Source organism: Lontra canadensis, unplaced genomic scaffold, assembly GCF_010015895.1.
Source record: "Lontra canadensis isolate GAN:19392208 unplaced genomic scaffold, GSC_riverotter_1.0 scaffold36, whole genome shotgun sequence".
NCBI classification, from domain to species: Eukaryota; Metazoa; Chordata; class Mammalia; order Carnivora; family Mustelidae; genus Lontra; species Lontra canadensis.
In genome coordinates, this window is record NW_022631030.1 from 12,530,344 (window position 1) to 12,545,515 (window position 15,172).

A 15,172-nucleotide genomic window follows, 5' to 3' on the forward strand; every position below is an offset into this window, starting at 1 on the left:
TCAGGTTCTCCACAAGGCAAACACACCAACAGCTTAAGAAAGACAACTCATCTCTTCGAACACCCAGCAAGTGACTGATACTTAGGCAGTATTTCTACCTCAATCTCTCTGAAACTGTCACTTTTCCATTTGAAGGGCACGTAGACTGAACTTTCCAAAGCAGGCGAGCTGAGTTTCCAAGGAGCCCCAAGAAGCAAGGGCACGAAACTAGGCCATAACCACCCTCTGGCAGCTTCTCAAACATGAGCCAAATGTAACTCTGTTGAGAGTTGTGGTTTAGAGCAGTAGGCTGCTTTCATTTTAGCTCTATTTCACAATCCTGGAGCTGGGAACCTTCGTTTACGGGTATTTTCTCCAAAAATGGGTTGGCTCCAACTGGATGAGGCACTCAGTTATGCTACTGTGCTCAGGCAGGGAAGCCTGTGTCCTCTAAGACGCCCACTGGCTACCTTCTCTGTGAACTGTCTCAGAGCAAGGCCTTCCAAAGCCATCTGACTCCACCAGACAGACCTCAGAGCACGCTACGCAGCAGAGGGGGACCCTCCCCAGCCATACTCTGGACAGACTGACACAAAGACAGTACTTAGAGTCCGAAGAAGGGGGACACAGAAGCGCTTTGTATCCTATAATGCGGTCCACAGATACTGTGATCATTACTACTAATCACCAGCCAACAGTCATGCTTTCTGTCTAACCAATCACCACGCGTCCGAGGGCAGGTCTGCAGGACCTCTAACATGCAAACAGCAGCCGTGAACAACAAGGGCTTCCTCTCCAGGGCCAACGCCATGGTCGGTTTGCTGTGAGGGAGGGGGAATGGGGTCAGAGAGAAACAACTCCTGCCTCTTTGTACAGGTCGCTATCTGGTCCCCAGAAACTGACATGGGGTTGGAAGGATGGTGGAGCCCCAAACCCAGGACTGAGAGAAGGAGAGAGAGAAGGGACGATCATAGAAAAGCAAGGCCAGGCACAATTTAGAAACAAGGTGACGGCAGAGCTCCCCGAGTGACTCCATGGCTAGGACCAACCCTCAGCCCTGGCCTCATCACATACATGCACAGAAAGCCCCGGGAGAAAGAAAGTGGTTTTGTTGCTTTGACCTGCCTGAGGAAAAAAAAAAAAAAAAGATACACACACATGTGTGTGTGTATTTAAATAGACATGCATCCAAAAATAAGAAAAAAGAGTCAGAAAGGGGAAGGCAAAACTGGTTCCACCCATCCCCTTCAGTCTGAGACACAAACACCCTAGGGCCCTAAGAAGGAAGACTGCAGGTTCAGATTTTGCTAGGGACTTTCCCTCTGCAGGGCCTGCCACTTTTCCTAGGGCCTGCTGGGAGGAAGCATGAGACTGACGGTCGAAGAAGACGACAACGACGTTTATGGCCCCTGGTGGCTGCTGGGTGATTCTTCAAAGTAAAGATGTTTTTGGGCTCCACTCTGAGAGACTCAGAGGAGGAGAGCAGGGTCAACCCTGAGCAGAAATCCCTATGAGGCCTGACTCCCGTGACTAAAAGCCTCAGATCACCACTTGGATGAGCTCCTGTTCTCTCCCTGTCTGTAGTGTTTTCACCTTTATCCACTCGAAAAGTCTTTTTTTTTTCAACTCTCTAGAAATTAGCTAGTTCTTCCTCGATGAACAAATCCCTCCGTACAGGGGACTGAACCTCCCTCAGACACAAAGCTATCCAGGCACCTGAGGAATCAGGCTGCACCTCTGAGCATTAGTGTCCTGATCTTAAATTCAGGTGTACTTAACCGTTTTCTTTCCTTTTCTTTTCTTTTCTTTCTTTCTTTCTTTTTTTTTTTTTTAACAAAGTCAGTCAGCTCTATTTTGAAACATTTACTTCACTGTCGGTGAATATTTTATCATTATCATAATGGTCATGTCAACAGGAGTACCTTCTTTTGGAAGCCTCTGGCCACCTCTTTCCCTGGTCCTTTAGCTAAATACACAGTTTCACCACACTGCTGATGACTGGTTCCAAATAAACCGTTGGTTAACCATCTTATATCTTCCCAAACCAGAGAAGTCACAGGAGGCTGGAGAGCCCAGGCTGAGATGCAGAGGTCATTCAGATAACATGCCCGGGTAGGCAGTCTGACACAAGACGACTCTAAGAGGATTGCTAGGCTACATGGGAAGCTAAGGGCTTTCCAGGAGGGTCACCTGAACCATTCTTATTGGATTATGTCTTCCCCAAGCAAAATGCTCTCAAAGAAGATAAATCACACCTTAAAAAACAACCACCTTCCACTAGAGTTATCACTTAATGAAATATTTTACCCAAATGAGAAATGGGATTGGTCATCACGCCAATTCCACCATGGACACACGGTCTTTGTCATCATGGCGGACTGGGCCACACTTTCATGTTGGAAAGCTCTTAATATCTAGACATCCTAACGGAAAGGCTGAAACTCAGGAATATACAGGGCCAATAACAAAGAAAAAAATAACGGGACCTGAAAAACTCACAAAGTCAGTTACATCTGAAAACCCAAGAGCTTCTAGAGAAGAAATCTGACCCACCACGACTGGTCCTCCCCATGCACATGTTGTCCGGGGTTACGACTTCTTGCTTGATGGCAAAGTAGTCAGTCTGCAAGGTGTCTGTCTGCAGAGGGTCTCGGAGAATGACCGAGGGGTAGTCGTTCTCATACTTGAGGGAGAGGAGCTCCTCCGAGCTGATGGGATGGAGTGTCTGGTAGGACTCTGTGATGAAGCTAGGCTCTGAGAACTCTGAGGGAGGAACACACTGAGCATGCTCGATACCATAACCTGGAAACAGAGAACATGTGCCGTTGGAGAGAGGGCCAATTTGGACCTACAACAGGCAGCTCTTCGCCATTCGCAGCAGCCCCACAAGACGAAAACAAGCTGACTACCTTAGAGAAGGAAAGGAGCATATGTTAGGTCGGAAGGGTCTGGGTGCTTCAGCTTGCTCAACTAGTTAACAAGAGACTTCCCTTTTCTGGCTTAATTTACACATCTCTAAAATAGGGATGATTGCAATCCCCCTCAGAGCGCTGTGAAGAAAAGCAAAGACTACGTGTGTAAAACGCCGGCCAACCCTTCTTGCTCTCGCCATCTCAATACTTAATATCATTGCTGCTATTAGAATAAAAATCAAAATAAAATAAAAAGGTAAAAGGAAAACAAACCTGCTCAAGACTCCGCTCAAAAGCAAGGTCATCAGATAAGAACAGCCCTACCCTAATCCGCTTCTTCTGGCCCCCTCTCCCGTAGGGTCAGGTATCGTTTACCACAAGGGAAAAAGGCTTTACCTTCTCTAACAGAATCTAAAGCCACACGGCACACTCTTGAGGAAGGATCAGAGGAAATGCTGTCGTATCTACTAGTAAAAGGGGAAAGAACAAGGGCCACAACCAAATCCCTAACCCCAACATCTGATGGCCACCATGGTACGCAGGATCAAGGAAGATCAAAGTTCAGGGGCCAAGTTGCAGTCCCTCTACATGACTTCCATGCTGAAGGTATTGGGAGAGATCCTGGTGTGTAGAGGAGTTGGCAGGTTAATAAAAATACCAACATGTAAAGAGGTTGAAGCCTCGTGCCTCGGGGGAACAGCAAAATAAATAACAGAGAGGCCACATTGAAGAAAATGTTATTTTCCACAGAATTACCATGAAGGAGCCTGAGGTCATGTGGGACGGGAATCCTTTCCTAGGTTCCCACTACAGCAAGCAAAATGAGAGAAGAGCGGGAGACAAACTTACTAATGAAGTAATCCGAGGTATAGCGGGATTCTGGATAGGTAGGGTTGACTCCATTCACTTGATATGGTTTCACATCCTCTGTAACAGACAGGGTGGGGAACCAAACAGAGAGGTCAACCGACAAGTAACGTTTGGCCTAAAAGGACCTTGGACGCAAGGACTACAATGATCTCAGTCCCTCCTCCAAGAAATCGGCATGTTCATTAACTGAGCTGGTGTCTGAGTCTACCCTGACTGGGGCCTTGTCTAGAGATGAGATCACAAAAGTATGGCTAAGTCGATTATTTCAGTAGCAGCAAAATGGGATTTAATATCTTGGAAGCAGCACCAGTGAGTAATCCCTAAGGCTTGGGAAGGCATCCCACCCTCATTCTGATGCATGGTTGCTCCACGTTACCATGAGAGGCTTCAAGATGTCTTGGGAATTTACCCGAATCGGTCCCGAATGCTCGAACCAATCGGTTCCAAAACTTTTTTTGGAAATATATTATCATCTTCAGGTGGTTATACTTCAGGGCCTCCACTTCTAACAGATGTCTGGTTTTTGTGTTGTGCTGTTGGTTTTTTTTTTTTTTTCCCATCACCCCCAGGCTCAGAGAAGAACGGGATACTGGTGAGGTGACCATTGGGTGGATGGATACGGTGGGGCTCGCGTGAAGACAGAGAACCGTTATCACCAACTGCTGTTGGCAACCAGGTGCCAGCTCCCCTTGGCATGAGAACGGAATGTAGGTGAGCTGAGGTGAGCTGGGGGATCCTCTCGTTACCCTGGAATCCAGTGGTGTGACCCCAGACATTGCATGGAATGCTCTGATTCTATTTCCCTGCAAGACTCAGACACATAGAAGGAGTGTTGGCTTGGGTTTTTCCTCCGATATCTGATAGCTTGTTGGGAGCAGAGGCTGCTAGGAAAACAAGTTTATGCCTGTACAGAGAAAACAGTTCCCAGTGGAGATAAAATGATTAAACTCTGCTTTAGCCCCTTATCAGATTGAAACATCCCTGTCCCTTTGGCCTTCCACCCCACCCCAAACAGCTATGTTCTGGGGCTGTGTTGTTCTGGTTTAATTACAGAACAAAAGCTGTAGCCTCCACACACACCTAGAGCTGGGCTCTTCAAGAGTCTAAGGAGAAATGGTTCCTACCACCTTTCCCAGTAGCAAATGGGTGGGATGATAGGACGTTTTGTCCTCCAATATTCTCAATGACTTCCTGATCAGCCTACACTCCTGATCTGAAACTGGTCCTTCGCAGGAAGGTAGGTCACACCCATCTTGGCAGCCCAGACACAGCCCTGCGAGTCCATATTATTATACAAAGAATGCAGGGCAGGAAATTAAATCAAAAAGACCAAGTTTAAGGAAATGAGCGATCTTGAGGAAACCACCTAATCTGCCCTCATTTTACAGATGAGGACACCAACAGCACACAGCCCTCTTATTTCATGGGGCTGTTTTGAGAATCCAGTGAGAAAATGGATCGGAAAGCACTCGGGAAACAGGAGCTGTGCTACAGTTATTAGTCATGACTGTGATCACAGGTACTCTGGCACACCTGGTCGCTCCACGGGGACAAATACAGGGAAAGTGCGTATTACTGGGATATATTTGGGTTACACGGTCGGGTAGAATCCACCATTGTGTTTATACACCAACGATTACATCAGCTCTGTTAGGAGCCTGCCCTGTCTTTTCCCTCTATAAACAGGTCACTCGTGTCAACACGTAGGAGTGGGTGTTGGAGCAGTTAACACGGACACGGCCTCGGGCCTTCGGGAAGCCTGGGCCCCGCCGTCCCCAGCGGAGGCAGCCGCAGCAAGATTCACCTAGTTCTGGACTGTGTTTATTTATTTATTTTCCAGCGCAGACGCTGAAGAGAAGGAAGAAAGATAACACTTCTGGGCCCAGAGGAATCTAATTTGGGGCTCTCCTGAGCATTACGGAGTGGAAAATATCCTTACACAAAGGAAGGTATTATATGGAAGAAAAGTGCTAATCCAGAGCTTTGCTCCCTGGCCCCCCCACCCCCACCGTGGCATCTGCGCCAAGGGTTGGAGCTGGTGACCACAGGGAAAGGGTGGGCCTGGGTCAGAGAGGGCAACGGGCTTCTAGGCTTACAGTCAGCTGGAGGGCACCACTGACTGCTGGTAACTGCAATTTATTTTAAGAAGAAATTCAGAAAAATAAGTGCAAAAACACCCAAGTTTGCAGCCTGCTGCTGTTTCTATACTCGGCCAGGACTGTGGTACATGAGTCACTTGGTCCAAAAAGGTTGGAAGAGGCTGGTAGGGGAGGCCATGTCATTACAAGGTTGCAACACGGTGTCCCGACCTAACCCCCCATTTGTGCTCCTGATGAAAAAGGTAGCCCACAGCGCGCCAATCCCTTCCCACCCTCCCAGGCAGGGGGCCAAGAAGCCAGTCTTAGTAAGTAGCTCTGAGAAGCGAAGCTCTCTAGTGGAGGTGGACAGGTATCACACTGCCATGGATCAAGGGACTGTGTATTAAGGGGCCAGGAAAAAAATACAACCAACGATCTGTCTTGGGAGCTGGCTGCTGACCTTGTTCGAATAGCCCATGAGTCCAAGGTAAGGACTGGGATCAGAATTCCAGCTAGCCAAATGCCTCGGGAGTGCCATCTTGCAAAACATTAAAATCTGAACCTCCGATACATAAAAGAAAAAAACTGACATTTATTGAGCACCTGCTGCATTTATTGAGCACCTGCTGCATGCCAGCCAGGCATGTCTCCAGAGACAGTATACACCATCATGGGACACCCACAGGTACTGGCATGGATGTCCCACCCTCAGGTATCCTCCCCCACCCACCGCAGCAGCAACCCCACACGGCTTCCTCCTCACTCCCTCCCCACACCTTTACCTTTCTGCAGGATCTCGAGATGTTCCCACAAGATGTCCCCAACGAAGTCCGGGGCCAGCTCGAGAAAGCAGTCCTTCCCGAGTGCACAGAGGGCTGCTCCATTCATACAGAACTTCTGGAAGTCCACACCTTTCAGGCTGAACTCATTCACGGCCCACATCACCCAGTCCCGAACATGGGTTTCTGTCCACTGCCGGGGGTCTGAGGAAAGAGATCAAATGAAGACCCAGCAGGTCAGGCTTTCCCTTGTGCCCAGGCCTTAGGGAGGACACTGAGGATCTGTTCTCTGATTCACAGGTTTAGGAAGCACCAGCCTATAAAGGCATGTAATGGGGCACTCTCCGTAACCTTCTCCCTGCCCCACACTCAACATCCCTAGCCTGCAAGCTCAGAGATCACGCCGATTAGCCAAAAAGTAAGATAGAAGTAGACCCCCACACCTCTATTCAGACAGAGACTGATGAACCTCCTCTCTCACAACCTTACTTTCATGAGGCTTTTTTTTTTTTTTTTAAAGCCCAGGACCGAGGAACAGAATGATGTCTTCCATAGCAATAAGAACAAAGTCAAGTGCGTTCTGGAGACTGCTCCCTCCTATCCCTGCTCTTCGCTGTCATGATTGACCTGAGATGTTAGAATTAATCATTTTTATCCTCGCTAATGATGGCTAGTCATAATCATAGCAACTAGTAATAGTAAGCCATTCAAATGGTCCTTAGTCATAACAGCATTATCAGGCACCTGATTTCATCATACCAGACACCCCGCAAGTGTGGAGCAGCATCAGAGAAGAGACAAGACGTGCTCTTCCCGCGTGGCTGGGGTTGAGCACGACTGAACCAGCGTGGCGCTCTCAGAGCTCCGAGGATGGCAGGAAGGCCGGCTGCGGGGCTCACAGTGCACCTGCTGCCCAGCCACACCCCACCCCCTTCAATCCAGCAGATGACTTTATGAGATGCTAGAAAACCCAAGCTCAATATTCACTTGATTCTGCTTTGTGATGCTAATAGGATGTTGGGCATTGCTGTCAGCCGAGGTTTGTGATGAAGCAGTATATACATGAGGAAAGGTTTGGAGGTACATTCACAGACTCTGTCTAAGATGTGGGTGTGACTGGACTGGAGGCAGCAGACGCATCGCTCTTACTCGAGAAAAAAGTGTTCTCTCTGCTCTCAGTTGCTCAGGAAATGTTGCCTGCTGGAGGCTTAAGTGTTCCCCAGTCATTTGTCCTTTCTGACCACTCCAGTCCCCTTACATCCCTGAACAAACCCTTTCAGAGGAGAACACCCATGCATAAACACATTTCACCAAAGCACATGGAAAAGAGAAGAGCAATCAGTTAAATTCCAAGGAATGTATCTCACTAAATTCATCCAGTGATGGCCCAGAATGACTCTAAGACTGTTTTCCAAGCTCAACTGTGCTCTGGAATTACCAGGAATTTCAACTTCACGGGCCTGGGACACGACCTGAGCTGTGGGATTTCTTGAAGTCCTGAATCTCGTGTGCAAACAACTTTGGGAACCACTGTCCAAGACCAAGATGGCAGTGTCAAAACCTGGGAGATGGGGAAGCACTGGCATGGGCCTACGATTGTTCTAGGAGACATGTGCCGCCATTTCCAGGGCCTGACGGAAGTGGTTAGTCATAATGTCTATCTCACACTACAGCTGAGATAACGAACCTCACCCAAGAGTCTGATCCCATCCCTCTCTTCTCCCAACAACAAAACACACCTTTGGGAATTCCCAGGCGTTGCTGTTCTTTAGAGAAACCACTGAAAGTAGCTTTCAATGCTTGAGACATCATTTCTTTGCTGCTTGGAGTCAAGAGTGGGACATCAGCACATTCCATATCTGTAAAGAAAAAAATAGATGAATAATAAAACAACACAGGTGATAAAGACTAGACACTGTCGTCATCATTAAGCAACAGATACAAATATCAAATCATTATGTCGTATACCTCAAACTAATATAAGCTAATTGTACCTCAGTTTTAAAAAAACTACTAGGTAGTTAACCACCCATAAAAGATAACAGGGCATGAATGGCTTGAAGAAGGCAATCTGAGAAATAACTGTACTAATGTCCTCACCAGGGCAGGTAAAATTTGGGGGGCTTTCCACCGTGTGCTAGGTCCCTAAAAAAAAAAAAAAAAAAAGACCAAAAAAAACCAAACCTGACATTTGACTAGAATGTTCTACATCCTTGACACACAAAAAAAAAAAAATTAAAAAATGCTTACTTTTTCTGCAGAGCTTTACTAATTCAGTCATAGCCCCTGCTCAACCTTCACATTCACTGAGAGAATTAATGTTGCTACCTACTTCCATGAAAAGGAAATGACAACATTCATTCATTCAATGCATCATCACTGAGCACTCGCTATGTGCAAGGAATTAGGGAAGCAAGCAGTAAGCAAGACAGAAATGATCTCTGCCCTCATGGAGCTGGATATCAGCGGCTGCCAGGAGATTCAGGCATTATAAAACTAGTTAATACAATTAAACATTCAAACACATCAATACGTGTTTCATAGGAGATGCAGAAGATGAGAAGTTAACATAGAACAAGAATTCCCGGAAGTTTGGAGGACTCAGAAAAGGCCTCTCTTAGGAGAACAGAGATGCTTGACGTGAGATCTAAAACATGCATACTTGTTTAAAAAAGAAAAAATACTCTAGACCAGTATGCCCCAGGTGTGGTCCCCAGACCACCTGCATCATCATCATCATCATCACCGGGAAACTGTTAAAAATTCAAATTCTCAGCTCTGCTCCGGACCTCCTAAATCAGAACCTCTGGGAGGGGGTAGGGGGAGCCCAGAAATCTGTGCTTTTAACACACAATCCAGGGGCTCCTGATGACCACCCAATTAGAGAACCATGGTCCTAGACAACGGGAAGAGCACAGACGAACTTTATGAAATGGGGGGAGGAGGGGAAATGTGGCCCATTTTCCTATCAAAAAGATCAATGCAGTTGGAGCAGAGGAACCAGGACAGTTGATTGAGAGGAGGTGGCAAGGTAAGCATGGGCTTTTTTAAGGCACCCTAATGGACATGAAGTGGTACCACACTGTAGTTCTGATTTGAATTTTCCTAATGACTAATGAACGTTAGCATCTTTCCATGTGCTTATTGGCCATTTTTGTATCTTCTCCGCAGAAATGTCTATTCTAGGGTTGTGCTCATTTTTAATAGAGTTGTTGGGCTTTTGTTGTTGAGTTTTAGGAGCTCTCAATATACCTGAAAGAGCTGAAGCAGGGTCCTAAAGATAGATTTGTATACCTCTGTTCACAGCAGCATTGTTCACCATAGCTAAAATGTGGAGGCAGCCCAAGTATCCATCAACATATGAATGGATAAGCAAAGTAGTATATACATACAAGGCGGTAGTATTCAGCCTTAAAGAAGGGCATTCTGACATGGACTATGGCATGGATGAACCTTCACATTATGCTAGGTGAGACAAGCCAATCACCAAAAGACAGATTACATGAGGTCCTTCAAATAATCAAATTCATGGAGACAGAAAGGGGAATGGTAGCTCCTAGAGCCTGGAGGGAGAAAGGGAACAGGGGGTTGTTATTTAATGGGAACAAAGTTTCAGTTTTACAAGATGGAAAAAGTTCTGGAGATGGATGGTGTTGACGGTTGTACAACGCTATGAATGTACATAACACCACCGACCTGCACACTTGAAAAGGGTTCAGGTGCTGAATTTTATGGCAGGTATATTTTATCACAATATAAAAATGGAAAAAGAGAGAGAGAGAAGATCACCTATTTGGTAAAGAATGGTTGAGCAGATAACTAGGAATAGTGGGAACACTTGGTAAAAAGTTCTTACAGTAGCTGTGGTGAAAGGGAGATGGTGATACATGTAGCATAAGAGGACGAAGTTGAAGTGCATATGTGAGGTAATATCTACCCTGAAGGTGGCGAGGAAGAGTGAAGGCTCAAAGTCCGCACGTCCATGAACGTGTCATCCTTTGCTACATCCATCTCTATTTTTATCTCTATGTCCAATCCCTCTTGTAATGACAGACAATGTTCAAAGCAAAGATACATAAATATGGCTCAGGTTAAAAATCCCCAGTATTCACCTTAAGTACAAGTTCCCGCAAAAAGCTCATGGGCAAAAAAAAAAAAAAAAAAAAGTAAAACAAAAAACCAAAACAAAACCCCTGAGAATTCCTACTAACCATGGCATGATCTTAGGGCAGTGGTACACTTTGCTGTAGTAATTTCCAGAAGCCCTCTTCCTCACCCTGGGTCTTGAGGGTATCATATGAAACTGACTCATACAATGGCTGGGTTCCAGGCAATGCTGCCATTGGTGTTCCTCAACTAGCCATCCCGGCCCCCTGACCAGTAAAAAAAAATTCCCTGGACATCTGTATCTGTACTGGCTGAATTAAATGGAAACACAGAAGGGAAAAGATGATGACTGGTGATCTCTGAAAAAAGGAGCAAATAAATTGCCTCCAAACGTCAAAATGAACGGAAACTGCATTGCAAGAGAGAAGAGCGAGCACTTTCTCTCTGGTTTGCTTTGAGTGATGCCTTCAGGAAACAGCTTGCAGTCCAGCTCTCCCCTAAAAGCACAGAAGAACTCATAGCAGCTACTCCCCAGGCCCTGCCACCGAGGGTGGATTTGAAGTTCTAGGGAGGGGAGAGCTTGGGCTGCCCTGGGCCAAGCCCAAAAAAATCTAGTAATCTAGTGGAAAAATCAACATGCCTCCAGGAAGGTTGACAAAAAGATGGAAAATCCCAGATTGTTAAGAGGGAAAAATGGGGGGAGGGGATAAAATTTTGATTACATAACATCTAGCCCTTCAAACAATGGAGTAATCATCAAATGAGTCACCGAGACAGACATCAATACTGCCCCTTTGTCCCCACTCTACACACCCAAGAACAGCCAAGTGCCAGGTCCAGAAATGTCTCCACTTAGAGTAGAAGTCGGTGTCACCTCAGAGAAAGGGACTTTTTATTTCACCTAAGAACATTCCTTTTGAAAGCATCCTGGCCTCCTAGCACAGGGCAGAACACAGGAGTCAATCAACAAATGTTTAGTGAATTCACTGTTTTCCAAATTTGAATCAACTTCCCATCCCTTCACTCCTGTCCAACACAAATGCATGAATTTGAACTGTGTGGGTTTTGTTTTGTGTGTTTGTTCCCGCCACTGATTTATGATTCGATGAAAAGAACTTTACTGATGGCGGAAATTGTCCAGGACAACACATGTGGAAAATACAGGCCGGGCCAAAGGCACAATGGTTGTGCGAGAGGCTGGAACTGAAGGATGGGATTGGCTAGGAGGCCCCAGGCATCTCCTACACGGAAGATGTCAAGGGGATGTGAAGGCCAAGGATGACAGCAGAAAGCCTAAGAAAGAGGTTTCCTGGAGTCTACTTCCTATAACCCTGCACGCTTTGACAGTAGGGTCTGGACATAACCACTGGCCTGACAACACTCCATGCAGGTTCCTGCTTCCTGTTAGGGAACCAGCCCTTCCAGGCTCTCACTCGCTCTCTCCAAGAGAAGCAGCTGGAATACTTTTGCCTGTCTACCTCAATGCCATCTCCAAAAGCCTGGTCCCCATGCTGTCAGCTGCAGCTGCGCCATGCCCATCAGCTCTGTCCCTGGCTGCTGGATCTCTTGGAAAAGTGCTCACAGCCTCACAGCCCAGCTGGCTGGCGAAGGCCAACCCCGCACACTTGGGACACCTGCATTTGGGCTCGATGAGCTCAGGAGAAGGCATGTTATTGCCCTTGGACACAAAGGATTCAGACAGGAAAAGTAAGAGCTTTTCTCCCTTGTTAAACAGCAGGGAGCATTGGTTTAAAAAAAAAAAAAAAATGCAAACCCTCCCCTCTCTAAGTGAATGAACAATTAGCCAGGATTGGCTTTATCAGTAGTAGCCTGGGCATTGCATTTAAATGATGATGAATAATCATATTTGGAAGCAGACATTAATCTAAAAGATTAAATTGTCTTCATAGAAAATATGAACGCAAAAATTCCACCTATGGTGCTAGTTTGTAATCGCAGCAGTTCTGTTAATTACACTGATTGACAACAATAACAAAATCATTACACAGGTGGAGAATCCGACCTAGTTTAGCCCAAACAGGCCTCTCTGTTATTCCTGCCACATTTTAGCTCATGGTCTGTTATAATAGTTTTGCATCAGGTACCAAATATTTCTAATTGGAGGGATGGCATGTAGAAATTAATCAACCCCCCCCATCCCGGAAATTCACTAACTGTATTTCATGGACAAGTACTAAAATTGCCTTTGTGTTAATATTTGTAATTGCAGTATCTTAAATTCAAATAACACACTTGTCTCAAAATGCTGAGAACCTGTCCTGAAGATATATTACCCCAATACAGTAGAGACTCTAAACACAACACATGGGAAACTGAAAATATTTACGAGCATATTGGATTTCCTACCCAGCGATTATCCCTCAGGACCCTAAATGTGAGTTAATATTTATAAGAATCACCCAAAGTTTCAGAGAAAAGAGTTGTACAGAAGCCAGTGAATGAGTAACAGGCCCAAACTCTCATCTTAGCAAGACTGCACAGTATCGAGTCAGAAACGAGCAGGTAGCACTTCCTGAATTAGTAGGGGCGTAACAAACCAGGGCCATTCTGAATGCATGGAAACATCTGCTCATTTTGCATTGTGGCCTGACCCTGAACAAAAGTTTATATGCAACCCCAAGGATGTTTTAAGTCAAATGCAGAACAACGGTTTCAATTCAGTTATATGTAAGTCAAGGGTAAGGGCTATTCAATGTCCAAGAACCTGTCCAGGATGTTTTCATGTGACTTTTCATGCCATTCTGTTCAGTTGTTTGGAACCAAATGGCTCATATCAACCATGTTACATAGACTCTATGCCAGAAGTGATGTTTGTCCCAGGAGAAGTAAGGACAGCACCTTATTGACCTAAGATGTCTCTCTCCTCAAACTACACAATAAAGCAAAGCATTTAGGATCTGAATCTGAGGGTTAGTTGATGAGAAACAAAGCTAAGAACTAGAAATGCCAGGTGAATTATTCCAGTCTGCACAACCATCTAACTGGCCAAACCCTAGCAGGTTACCATGATGATACTATCTATGAGGGGGGGGGTGCACAGGTTGGGGGGGGGTTACTCTTCCCATCAAGAGCAGCATGCAAGAAACAACAACAATGGATAATATGCCTGACATCTGAAAACCAGTTTATGGTCCACTAAGACCCTTCATGAATACTATTTCATGGTATCATACATGAAATTTCCAAGGGTCCTTGGGAGGTACTACTGGATCCCCATTTTACAGATGAGGAAACAGAGCTCTGAGAGATCAAAAGCTTTGTGTAAAATCACAGGGCTGGACCTCTGTCTTTCAATTCTTAAACTCAAGCTCTTCCTACTCCATTCCACGGCTGCAGCAAATAGGATTAGATCAGAGATCCAAGGAAACTAAAATTTGGACAACTCAGAGAGAGAAAATGGGACTTCTATTTGTTAGTTGGAAAGTTAGATACATTTGAGAAAATAATTAAAAACTTAAAACCTTTCCTGGGCTGAACAAATCCAGAATTATGGAGCTAGCTCCATAAAGACATAATTAAAAGCCATTTACAGAATCAACTGTAATCTTGCCCTTTCTCGGGACCATGGGTAGCGACGCTTCCTTCCTTCCATACAAAGTGACACAGGTTAAATGACAACCTGGCTTCCTTCCCTGTCTGTGTTCACCCCTGAGTCACCTTGATGGGCAATTGTGTGCATAATATAAGGTTAATTAGTTACATAAAGTCTTACTGAAACATGTTTCTTAAAGTGAAAAGAAACCAAGAAGAAGCCTTCTGGTCCATCCCAGGAGGAAACAGAACAGTAGTCCCAGCTGGAAAGAGAATTCTGAAGACAAGGAAAAAAGACATAGTGGGGCACGCACAGGGCTTGCCTTGGCTTGTTGGTCAAAACCCATGGACTCTTATCTCAGTTTTGCCACTAGTATAATCACACTGGATAAGTCACTTAATCAGTGCCTCGCTAAAAAGAAGTCTATTAATAGGTTCTACGTTAATGTTGAATAACATTTTTAATTTCCCTTATCGCAATTTTCAAACATCCACCAAAGCGGAGGGAAGAGTACAATGAAATCATATTCGAAATCTATCAACACTACTGGTTCCTAATTCATCTCCTTCCCTACACACTGAAGAACTATAAAGCTAATCCCAGACCACATGTCATTTCACCCACAAACATTTTATTGTCAGGCAAACATTCTCTAGATAAAGGAGGATCATAATAGGAAAGCTGACAAGAGACAGATAAACTCTTGGAAAAGGAAAATAAGGCTTCAGATTACCTTCCACGGTGCTTACAGCTAGGTCTACATTTTGTTTAACAGCCCATCTGAACCACAGAGCTTGTCTGAAAGCAACACTGCCATTATCTGGAAAGTGAGGACGTCAGATCAGAGAAAGAGGAGCTCAAATCAGGATGGAAAGCCAGTCCCTTGGATTCCCC

The 15,172-nt window shown here is 45.4% G+C and overlaps 1 protein-coding gene across 6 annotated transcripts in view; it reads right to left on the reverse strand.

The window, feature by feature from the left end:
* Positions 1-15,172, reverse strand: part of ETS1 (ETS proto-oncogene 1, transcription factor) — a 123,872-nt gene that overhangs the window by 20,521 nt on the left and 88,179 nt on the right. For all 6 annotated transcript variants that reach the window (XM_032868898.1, XM_032868900.1, XM_032868904.1 and 3 more), the window contains 4 exons: positions 8,358-8,477; positions 6,622-6,822; positions 3,741-3,818; positions 2,533-2,781 (listed from right to left, as the gene is read on the reverse strand). In XM_032868898.1, coding sequence (XP_032724789.1) covers positions 2,533-2,781; positions 3,741-3,818; positions 6,622-6,822; positions 8,358-8,477 — 648 coding nt within the window. The remainder of the gene's footprint in view (positions 1-2,532; positions 2,782-3,740; positions 3,819-6,621; positions 6,823-8,357; positions 8,478-15,172) is intronic.